The sequence below is a fragment of the Callorhinchus milii genome, unplaced genomic scaffold (genome assembly GCF_018977255.1).
Source record: "Callorhinchus milii isolate IMCB2004 unplaced genomic scaffold, IMCB_Cmil_1.0 Scaffold2, whole genome shotgun sequence".
NCBI classification, from domain to species: Eukaryota; Metazoa; Chordata; class Chondrichthyes; order Chimaeriformes; family Callorhinchidae; genus Callorhinchus; species Callorhinchus milii.
Window position 1 is genome coordinate 55,072,327 of NW_024704743.1, and position 12,466 is coordinate 55,084,792.

The 12,466-nt window shown below is 40.1% G+C and overlaps 1 protein-coding gene across 2 annotated transcripts in view; it reads right to left on the reverse strand.

Annotated features, from left to right (window-relative positions):
- The window catches only part of ahr1a (aryl hydrocarbon receptor 1a), a 144,807-nt gene that overhangs the window by 36,853 nt on the left and 95,488 nt on the right, over positions 1-12,466 (reverse strand). For both annotated transcript variants that reach the window (XM_042332144.1, XM_007899700.2), the window contains exon 4: positions 6,648-6,737. In XM_042332144.1, the coding sequence (XP_042188078.1) occupies positions 6,648-6,737 (90 nt within the window). The remainder of the gene's footprint in view (positions 1-6,647; positions 6,738-12,466) is intronic.

The following is a 12,466-nucleotide window of genomic DNA, read 5'->3' on the forward strand; positions in this document are numbered from 1 at the left end:
GCCCATTTGCCGCTTGTGCCACACTGCACGTGTGCGCCCGGAGCTGTCCTGCCCACAGTGACGTCAGGTAAACAGCGCGAGAGACCCCCCCCCCACCAGCTCACTGTGTGGACACAGAGGCCTGGGGCCAGAAACTACATTCCTAGCGGGTTTACAGCAGAGGCCGTTGCTTATAGTGGATTCCGCGGAAAAATTGCGCCCGCACTTTTCTGTTGGCCCAGGTTACATGGTGTGAATCCCCTACACTGCGCCCACTCGATCCCGTGCACTAGATGGATTTCATGCATGAGCAGGAAACAGGAAGCTAGATTAGCGCTGACCTGATGACTCAGATGTTGGCCATTTTTCTTTTCACACGGGACTCAGTCAGTGCACAGCGAGCCAGCCAGACGAACGCATGTGCGGTGACAGCAGCTATTGGCTTTGTTGTAGTGGGTTGAGATTTTAGAGATTTCAACCACCAGGTCTGGTCCTGCTTTAATTCACTTAATGCTTTTTACACCAGAAAAAATGAGCAACTCCAAACATTGGTACAAAACCATTTCTTTTACTAGCCTTGCATTCCTGCTTCAACCTCTTTGAATTAAAATCACTGTGGCAGCTACTACAGGGCAACCTTGTTAGAACTTCCCCTGGTTGAGCACGGCTGCACTTAGGGTCAGGTATACTGTGGATCTGCACTTATTGGTCCTCACAAGTCGGCTTACTGCACTAACAATGGCCAAATTCCAAGTAGTTAGGTCGTCACTGACATTGCATACCTATGCGTTATGTGCACATAAGATATTCACAGGGAATGTCGATATCGCTACTGGCATGCTACATGCAGGAAGCACCGCTGACATCACTTTCTTGAGCCTCATGGGCGTGTTGTGTGCAAGAAAAACATTTGTGGTCACTTTATGAAGAAATTGATGTTCCTTCACAAAGTTCAGGGTATTAAGGGATAGGGGGCATGGTCGGGTAACTGGACTTGAGGTACAGATCAGCCATGAACTTAAAAAATGGCAGAACAGGCTCGAGGGCTGAATAACCTATTCTTGTTTATATCTTAGCGGTATTTCCTGCTCATAGTGCGTAATACCCATTAAGTGACATTAGGGGCGATTTGGTGATAAAGCGGTAGGATATTTTTGCGTGCTTTGGTTATACGGCCTGAGATATTGGATCCAGATGACTACATTATAGTATGGTTGGCCTGAATTTCTGGGCTGACATGCTCTGTCTGTTGTCTTCAAGGGAGATCAGTAGTATTTTAAAGAGAATGAAGGAAGGCTGGAAAGAAATGGTAAGCCATAGATTATCAAATCGTTGAAATTATAAAGCACAGCAAAAAATGATTGGGCAAGCTAAGAGCACAGCCCCCACCTGGTTTACATAACGTCTGTTGCTTCATTCCCCAGGCCAAGCTCCATTTGATTTCAGAGGCTATGACTAAAACTGTGAATCAGACACAAGGAAGAAGTGGTTCGACCACAGCCTCCAGCTAACTAAGAACAGAATTGTTTGGTGGGTAATAAAGCAGGAGGAGAGCTGTGGCTTCATGAGGGACACGTATAGAGGAAAGGAGGAAGTAGGTCAAGGGAGACAGACAAAGAGACCCGAAGATGGAATGGGACAGTGGATTGAAGAAGAGATAAAAAGGAATGACAACTGGTAGGGTAGTGAATGCTGGGAGCAAGTGCAGTGCATTTCTGGAATCACACGGATCTACTGTGGTCTCACTAATAGTAGACCCACACTATAAGTGACCTTATGATAAACCAATACGCCTTATGATAGGTTTGCCCTATATCTACCTTATCATCTGTGTGGAGTCCTGTAGCTCAGTGGTTGGAGCACTCGCCTCGCAAGGAAGAGGACTTGGTGGATTTGATTCCCGGACAGGACAAAATGTTGGACAAGTTTCCTTACTCCACACGCCTTTGTAAGTAGGAACCCAGTTGATAGTCAATTGGTAGATCACTTTTCTGGAGGTAATAATCTCTTCAAAAATAATAATAATTTGTTCTCTCAATCCACGACTGTTTGTGGAACACTGCTGTGTGCAATTGGCTGCCGTGTTTTGCCCACAAAATATACAGTCAATTCTCTTTACAGTATACTCTGTGAAACGCTTTGAAATGTCTCGAAGATGTGATAAGGTACTGTATCAAATGCAAGGATTATTATTATTATTATCTTCCAACTCAAGCACCAAATGGTTTCTAAAATGAAACCCAGTGTCCTGGTCTCTGCAGCAGTGCCTATGATCACTCCCACTTTCCCTTGCTCAGCATCCAACCTTGTCATTGCTACAACATTCCAAGATTATATCCAACATGAAGTGCTCTATATAAATGTAAGATGTTGTTGTGCAGCTCTTCCTGATAATTACCCTCTGTGTAAAGATATACTTCCTGTTGTGTCTTGAAGTTGGCTTTCCCAGACCTGAATCTGTCATATTGCACAGGTGAAACAGAAATAATTGTTTTGGCTTTAGTTCCTCCAACCCATGGAGCATGTTTTATACCTCTGTATATTTCCTTAGATTTGGAAGAAAGCCAGATTGACATCATGTACAAGTAATTTGAGCAGTTGGGTTCAAATACTTAAACCAAAATTCTGATGAAAGGCTTTTGCATTGTGATAGAAACTGAGTATAATGTGATTCTAAGAAGTGGAGTCCCATCTGGACCTTCATTACCCACTTAGGTGCTGATCAGGAGATAGAAGAAACTACCACCAAAAGCTTGTCCTTAAAAAATCCCGCAGAGGCTCATTGACTGAATTTGTGGATGTTCTCAGTTCATCTGCACATCCTAATGAATATCCACATCACATGTTTATTGGTGGAGTTTACTGCCTCCACTTTACTGGCTCCAGCCTCCTGCATGTTGCCCATGCCCTCTGTTCCACCATTGGTTGCCTCGCTTTCAGCCACTACGCCCCGAAATTCTGGAACACTCTTCCTTTATCACTCTGCCTTGCTCCTTCCTTCAAATCATGCCTGAAGATCAACCTCTTCGATCGTGCCTACGGTCACCTCCCCCTCCCCACTGCTCACCATTGTGTGCTCTGGGACGCTAGGCTGCATGAGTCGTGTTATATAAATGCAATTTGTTGTTGTTGAGTAGATGAAGGGGAGAGAACAGGAAGGGAAAATTTCCTGTCATACATTTAAAACAATTATACTCTCCAAAATCTAAACTGAGAAACAGAGTTGAAGAATATCGCATTGAATTCCTTCTCTTTACACACACTCGCTTAATGAATGTTTTACTCGGATTTTCCCCATTGGTAAATCAAAGCAGCACTGCAAAAATTAAGACTGCTCTCATTCTATTTGTTTAAAACAGTAAAGTAATAACTCGTGACTGAGCAAGTGTAAGCACACTGTCCTTTTAGCTGTGGTCTGGGTTCAATTCAAGGCTATGTTAATGGCATAAAATTCTCCTCTCTATGCTGGATGTAAACATATTACACAAAATGAGCTGGGACAATCTTATCAGTTTCTCCTCATGAGCTTGGGTCCATTGCAAAGTCAGACAGTCCTTATTTGTGACGAAGGGCCCTATCCACACTACTAATCTTTCTTTCTCTTCCAGATGTTGATCCATCCACTGGCATTTCCAGCCTTTTCTATTATTTCAGATTAATAATAATCACCTTTATATTTGGCATACATTTCATGTCAGGAAAATGTTCAAAACATTTCACAGGTTCAGGGGATATACTGTAAAGTGTAGTGACTGTGTGTGCTTTGTGGACAAACACCATTGCAAGTGATTTCCAGCATTCTGACATATTCTCTATATCTCTCCATCGTCTTCCTTAAATATTTCATCAGCTGCTCCAGACATAGAGAGGAAAACCTCCAAGTGGGAGTTCACTCTATAGCCTGAGAGCAGGGGAGGAGACCCCCAAGGAATGAAGAGTCATGGTCATTTGGCCTCGGTCACCCCACCCTTGGGAAGTTTGAAGGGATGATTTGTTGTAGTATGGGAGGTGTTATTTTTAATCTAGGCTCATCAGTCCAGTCAAAAGATTTGCCTGCAGATGAACAGACCCCTCAAAGATTAAAAAAAGGTTGAAAGAATTCCAGTTTTGAAGGCAGTAATAAGGTGTCAGCTAGGCTCAGATTTTAGCACTCTCACCTCTGGCTCGGAAGATTGTGGGTTCACACCCCCACATTGGGATTCTGAACTTCTTGTGTAGGCTGACACTCCATTATAGTGCTAGGGGTGTCCTGGATGTCTGAGGTCCTTTCTGCCTGTTCAGGTGGACGTTAAAGATCCCATAGCGCTTATAATCACCAGATAGCAATGGCTATTCACTTCCTGGCTGTTTGTGTGATATTTCTTGACATTTGCAGCACACAAATTGTCTACCATTTTTTGTAGTTTCTTCTATGAATATAGGCACTACACTTTACACCCTCCGAAAAGCCATTCCACATGAAGAGCGCTATAAAAATGCAAGTTGTCGTCGTTTGCCGTTTAAAATCCTGTGAAGTGTTTTGAGACATCGATGATGTGTTAAAAGCGCTATATCAAATGCAATGATTATTATTCAGATTATAATCAGAGGAACTATATTTACAAAGTCTGATTCCACACTCTATTTCAAAATTTCAACTATTTGCATCATTTAATGAGACTTCCTGAATGAATAGTTGTAACAATGCTGGATCATTTATAACTAAAGCACTCCCGTGCTTCCTAGTACTAAATGAGGCATATTTTTGGAAACATACACTGACCATCAATTCAGTACAATACTTTGGCAGATGCATTTTCTGCTGACTAGCAAGACGGGCTTATTGTTAAGCACAGAAATAGAAACAAAAACAGAACCACATGCACGGGTGAGAAGGAAAGCTGTTATGCCCCAAAAAATATTTTAAGAGAAGACACAGTAAATCTTGGAAATCCACTTCGAATTCTGGATAACTCTTACAAATTTCAGTCGGTTTGTAGGCTTTAAACACCTTTGTAACTCTAGTCATGGCACACATAACCTAACTGCTGAGTTCCAGTTAAACTTGCTGGGCAACAAACAAGAGAAATAAATAGACACTCAGCAGATTTTCATTTTTCAATGGTTATAAAATCATCACAAAAGTAATACATCAATAATACAACCTCATCTGAAGATCTTACCTTCTAATAATATAATAATATAGAGCTTACCTTATAATAATATTTTAATATAGAGCTAACCTTGTTTTATATCTATTCCACAGTTGACCAAAACACAATTGGATCCACGGTCAATGTTTTATACAAGAAAGGTGTTGTATAAATAGGGTATATGTCACCATCCTGCACATACGTTCTGTAGTTATTTAAGGGGAAGAATTCTACAGTGCAAAATCAAGCACTTCATCCTTCACAATTATTATCCTACATATTTCAGCGCTTTGGGACGTCCTTCCGACGTGGAAGGTGCTCTACAAATTTAATTTTGTCGTTGTTGTTGTATTAGGAATAATGTCAACAACACTTTGCCATAACATTATAGGAACAATGCATTTTAAGTATATTGCAGACCATTGGACTTAGCTAATGTCAGCCACAGATGCAGTCATGTGAATGTCTTTGCCAGAAAAGGTATCGAGAAATGAGAAGGAAGTTAATCCAAAGCAGCCAGCCTTTAAATACTGTGGGGTCAGAAGAACATGCAGTATGGCTCACTTGCCACTTGGGTATTTGCAGACTGGCAATTTTAAATCAGCGTCTAGAGAAGAATGACACTGAAACATTAAATGATCCCAGGAATCATCAGAGTCCACCATTTGCACCAAAATGTCCCAAAGGGTGTTGCGGCAAAGGGTTAGTGAGCAATTACAATGATCAAGGGCAGAACAGTAATGTGCATTATTTTCCTATATTAACCAATAACCAAAAAAAATGCAATATAAAAGTTTCCAAATTCAAATTCAGTTAATTTGAAAGCAACTGGTGGACTACCATCAGCAACAAACTACATTTGTATAGTGCATTTCACATCGGGAGACTAAATGTCCCAGGTTCAGGTCAGTGTGACTTTGGATTATTCTAACATGTACTTTGTGCTGTAAAATACTCGTTCAGCACATATATTTCAGTTTATGATTCAGGACATTCAACAAACAGTGAAATCGACATCAGGCACAGAGGAAGAACCAGCATGAAGGATCACAGTGAGAGGACACCTTGCTGTATCATTACCAATTTGAGGACCTCAAGAATAATTACAGATCAGTGATAACAGATAGGTGAAATGTAGGAACTGGACAAATTGTTTTTGAACTCATGAGATCTGCTCCCAAGTTTAAATGTGGAAATACCAACTGGTAGAGGTATCACAGCAGGCATCTACATTTTAAATTATAAATACTTCCAGCTTGGTTTTCCATATTAAAAATGTACACCTATGAAAATGAGTTATTAGTAACGGTACCATTTTGCTACAAATGCTATTGATTTAAATTTAGCCGTAATACAGACGATAGACTCTTTTGTAGATTGAAAGTGAAAGGTGAAGGAAACACCAATTTGAGCAGGACTTAAAGTTGGCTTGAATTTCAGGCGCAGGTGTAAGATTATTAAAACACTGGAAAACAAAGCAATACGAATAATTTTGAGGGTTCACTTGATTGGAAATAACTAAATGAATAGACTTACTTGATGAAATCCTAGGTAGTCCTGGATGGTGGAAGATGTGTAAAATACTAAGCCTTCAGCAGTAATCACCAACACAAATCCATTCAGAGCCTGGGGAACAAAAAAGAAAACATGGTAACACCAAACCCATTATTGCTCACAAGAATTATTCACTCACAAAATACACAGTCAATCCACTTTACAATATATTCTGTGAAGTGCTTTGAGACGTCTGAACGATACGATAAGGCATTATATCAAATGCAGGGATTATTATTATTATGATTGCTCACAAGAGGAAGAAAATATCTTACAAAATAAACAGTCGCCATACGTGAGTGAAATGGACAACTAATTGAGGGAGCGGAGCAGAATTGTAAACTCAGATTGTTTTAAGAATTTTAAACATCAATGTTTTAAACATCTGGATTCAATTTGCTTATTTTTTTGTGCACAATGTGATCGGTTTTAAAATGTTTTAAAAATGTCCTTCCTTGCTTCAAAACAATTATTTCTTACCATCAAGCAAATACTTACTGTAACAGTAGGAACAGATTTGGAGTGAAAGATATAAACATACACCTAAAAAGAGACTAATGGGGGAGGATATCATATCTTCGTGAAACAGATATGTCCATTTCCATCAGGGAAAACTTGCACTAACCACTATTGAATATGTCTTTGTCTTTTCATAAATTTACACAAGTGCCTTACACATTGACCGTTACTAATTTGAATTAATAAACCTTGATTAATTGTACAAGATTTGTGTCAGTCTTTACTTCACCGCAGGATTAAATTGGACATCTTACAGAAGGAATAAACCAGTATATAGTTAAGACAAAATGATGACAAAAATTACACAAGCCTTTATCACATCCAGGCCTGACTACACCAATACTCTGCTCCCTGGACTCCCCAGTTGTTCCCTACACAAGATGCAGATTATCCAGACCTCTGCAGTCCAAGTCCTCTCCGGCACCAGGCTCTGTGAGCTAATCACTCACATACTTGCTCAGCTCCATTGGCTCCCCATCTCCCAGAGGATCGAGTTCAAGATCCCCATTCTCACCACTAAATTCCATCACAGCCTTGTCACAACCATACCAAGCTAGCCTTCACTCATTAAGCACCAAGCTGCTTCATGTCCCCCACCCTATCGGCCCCACAATTAGCAGGAGGACTTTCAGACATTAATTAATAAGCAAATTAATAAAAATTAATTAAGCAACATTAAGCAAATGAATAAAAATCGCTTTGCTGAAAATTTGCATCAATCTGTAATCAATTTGTGAAATACTGAAAGTTAAAAACGTTAAACACAAAAAGACTTGATCTTAAAACGAAAGAAACTTAAACTACGAACTGAGAAACATCATCTTTGATGTATGGAACATTTTCTAGTTTTTCTTTCCCAATTTACCTAAAATAATGATTGATATTGGCTTATGATAGAAGTAAATTAATCAACTGTACCTTGCTTCCCAAAATAGTATTCTAGTTAGGGGGCAGGGGATTTAGACATTGGGGGAAGACAAGATTGACTGATAGCTCCATGAGTTAGTTGACTACAATTGACTATTACATGCCAAAACTCACTCTTCAACTCACACACAAGAAAATGGACACTAGGATAAGGTATTGAGGATACTGCCTAACGAATGGTATTCCATTTTAGTGATTTTTTTAATATGGGAGATGTTGGGATATGGAATGCCCTGCCAAGGCAGTAAAAGCAGAGTTCTTTGTGGGTTTCAAGAGGGAAAAAGAGAAATATATAATGGTTAAAGGCTTGAAGGGATATGAGAATTGGGTGAGTTAGTAGGATTGAATAGACAGCTTGCAGATTTAATGGGCCAAATTGCCTCTTTCTGTGCTGTGAATTTCTATGATTCTATGGTTTCAGGAGAGGAAGAATTTGGGAGAAAATCAGAGGGAAGAAAAGATCCAAAATGTAAATCATGCCTTAAGCGGTCTGAGTTTAGAGAAAATCCCCGTCCCCATCCCCCAGAGGATTGATTTCAAGATCCTCATCCTCACCTACAAGGCCATTCACGGCCTTGCTCCCTCCTACCTCTCCAACCTACTATCCCCCTACCTACCTGCCCGTACCCTCCGTTCCTCTGGCTCCGGTCTGCTCCACGTCCCCCGCCCCAACCGCCCTACCATCGGTGGTCGGGCCTTCAGCCTCTCAGCCCCCAGGCTCTGGAACTCCATCCCCCAGTGCCTTCGCCTTGCTTCCTCCCTTTCCTCCTTCAAGGCCGGTCTCAAAACCTTTCTCTTTGACCGTGCCTTCAGCTCCCCTCTCGACTCTCTTCCTCCTCTTCGCTCCCTCCCTTCCCTCCCCTCACCCTGACCATTTCCCCCCTGCTCGGGTCATGACCCAACTGTGCAGCGCCTTGGGACGTCCTCCTGACGTGAAAGGCGCTCTATAAATGGAATCTTGTTGTTGTTGTTGTTGTTGAGTTAGTTGTGCCAAGGGAAATCATTTTAAGAATACAACTACAGTAACCAATTACTTGAATCAGTATGAAATCGGTGAGTGCCAAAATTAGATAGACATGACTATTCTCACAGTAGGCCTATTCAATGTAAACCTGTTAAGGTAGTAAGGTATTTTAGGAAGCACTGCATCATGAGAAGTGCTGTCCTTCGAACGGCATATTAAGCTAAAATCCCGTCTGTCTGTTCAGGATGATGTTTAAGATCCCATAGCACTATTTGAAAAGAGAAGAGAGTTTCTCCCAGTGTCGTGGCCAACAATCCTCTAATTTAAAAAAAAATGGTCATTCACTTCATGACCGTTTGAGGAATGTTTCTGGATGGAATTCATCTGCTACTTTCAGCTACAAATACAATATATTACTACATTTTACAATAAACACTTTGATATGTTGCAATGTGATAAGGCAGAGGTGAGAATGGCTCTTGATACATTTCTAACAGTAAACAAAGTGAGCACAAGAATGTTACACCAATATGTTTTGGATCCATGATTAGAAGGCTAAAATAAGTTCAGTTTGAAAACAAATTCAACTCATATTTTAATATTTGATTCAATACGGTCAAGTAATCCCCAGACAGGACAATACCCCTGGTTCATGTTGCCTTCTTCATCTTGCAGTCACAGATTTTATTTCAGATTCAGGGAAAACTTTAAGAATCTTCCCTAAAAAAATGGCAGACTATCTAGACCTCTGCAGCCCATCCTTTTCTGCGCCAGGCTCCGCAAGCCTATCACTCTCTTGGAAGTCGAGCCAATACTGATAAGCACTTTGGGATGTCCTCCAACCATGAATGACGCCATATAAATGTAAATTTGAAGTATATTGTTTCATGATCGTAAATTTTTCTCAGTGTAAATTTAACAGCTGATAAATTACATTACCAATCTAAACCTTAACTGTCTTAAAAACAAGTTATTATTTTAATTTTTATGGGTGTAGCAGGAAAAAAGGTTTTGGTTGAAAACTTCAAGATAAATGTCTTTGCACAGATATTGGATGATTAAGGACAAGAACCACTTTTAACATTACAGAATGAAACTCTTGGTTTTTGGTGTACACTTCAGATGATGAGAACTGGTAATATGTGACAGGGAGAGGACATTAGTCATCTAAATTTAGATCAATCAATTGCACATTATGCAGTTTTCATCAACAATTGGCCATTCTCTGCTGAAGTCATCACAGTTTACAGAAGCTTTGCCAAGAGTTTTAAGACATTCCTGACTTTATGCTAAATGCAAGGATTATTGTTATTCAAAATGAGGCAAACCAGAAACTTTCACACATACTGTAAACCATACAAAGTTGATCATTCATTAGGATCATTGTAATTGCCAGCAAGTCTTAGTGTCTGCCTTAAGCAGAACCTCCAAAATCTTCTCTCCCTTTTTTTTGGAAAGCATAACATGGAATATTAACTTTACATTCATTTGAAACTTTACAGTACATTCTGTGAAGCGTTTTGGGAGGTCTAAAAGATGCGAAAAGCACTATATCAAATGCAAGGATTTTTATTATTTAATTGCACAGAACTGATCTAATTCATAACTCATCATCAGTACATAATGTTAAACCAATTTTACCTGGGTCACTGAACACAAACAATATGGTGCTCCTTTACTCAGTATATTAAAACACTACACAGTTACCAACACACATTTTTTGTATGGGCTACCTAGGCTTGAAATAATCAAGCGAAAAGAGGATAAACTACAATCGGGAATGAGGTTCAGAATTAGCAAAGAAAGAACAAGACATCTTCTCGATGTGAGCAATGCAATTACCATCCCATAAACTATAGGATAACAGATAGCTGGCACCCAAGTTGCAGGCTGTAATTCAATACAGGCATTCTGATGCTATTGTAAACCCCAAGTCAAACAGTTTATCAATGTCAATAGAGCCCACGGATTGAGTTGTAGCCTTGTAATTAACTATCAGCTATTTGCTGTAGACTAAAATTATTATTTTAATTAAGGTTTTTATTTGCCCTACCATTGTACTTGATGTGACTACTCTCTTGTGGGGGTGGGGGAATGGGAAGCGAGAGAAAGAGAGAGGTACACAGGGTCTATATGGGCTGAGCTGGCTCTTAGGCGATATACCTGCCATTGGGAGATTACCCAATCCACCCAAAAAAAACAATAATAATTTGGTCACTCAATCCACGAATGTTTGTGGGACACTGCTGTGTGCAATTGGCTGCCGTGTTTTGCCCACAAATGTTGCGTTTTGCCTGCATGATGTTGCATTGAGAGCACTGTTTGGCAAACTTCCCACTGCTTGTCCAGTTAGGGCCAACCATACCTATTGGTACACAATGGTAAGTTGTGTGGTTTCCGTTAGTTAAACTGGCAGTCTCAGTGAACATGCTGGGATCCCCAAGGTTTGGCCCCCTCAACTTTTGCCTGTATTCTCTGGGATTAAGTAAACAGGATTTGTGGAGTCCTGTAGCTCAGTGGTTAGAGCACTCACTTCACAAGATAGAGACCTGGGGTCGATTCCCAGCAGGGTGAAATGTTGGGCAAGTTTCCTTACTCCATACACTTCTGTTTACCTAGCAGTAAGTAGGAACCCAGTTGTTAGTCGATTGGCAGATTGCTTTTCCGCTGTATCAAATTAAAGGATTATTATTATTATTTATTCCTCTGGGAAAGCAGTCGAATGCCGGTTATCAAAAGTAATTTCAGCATCTTTTCATAAAGATTGCAGTTCAATTCTGCAATAATCTTTTCCCTTCAAGTGCAAAAATGGGTGTCTGAGATCAAAAATATCCTATAGTGCAGTTTAATGTTATAGCTGCGGTTCAATAAGCAAACACAGTAGACAGTGGCATAATTATACTCAAATTGCCATTTAAAGCTGCAGACAATGTTCTCACCTTCAATCCCATTGGTAACTGAACACGTTTGGCAGATATTGATGGTAGATATAAGAGTTTGTGAAACAGCATATGTAAACATTTGTATCACGCATTTTGTGTAAACTAAGTGTACAGAGAAACATGCAGGTATCTTTCATTATATAATTAACAATCAGTGCAAAGAATGTTTTACATAACTAAAAATCCCTTTCTCATTGAGTTTTGATCTAAGGCCACCTGAAATTCTCTCAGGACGCATGGGTTTGCACGTGCTGCATAACCTATCCTTCAGTTGAGACGTTAAACCAAGGTCCTTTTGTTAACATTAAAGATCCCATGGCACTATTTGAAAAGAGAAGGGAATTTCTCTCAGTGTCCTGGTCAACAATCACCATTTAAATTTGGTGATTCACTTCATGGTTATCTTGGGACATTGCTTTGGACAAAATTGGCTGCTATGTTCGTCCACA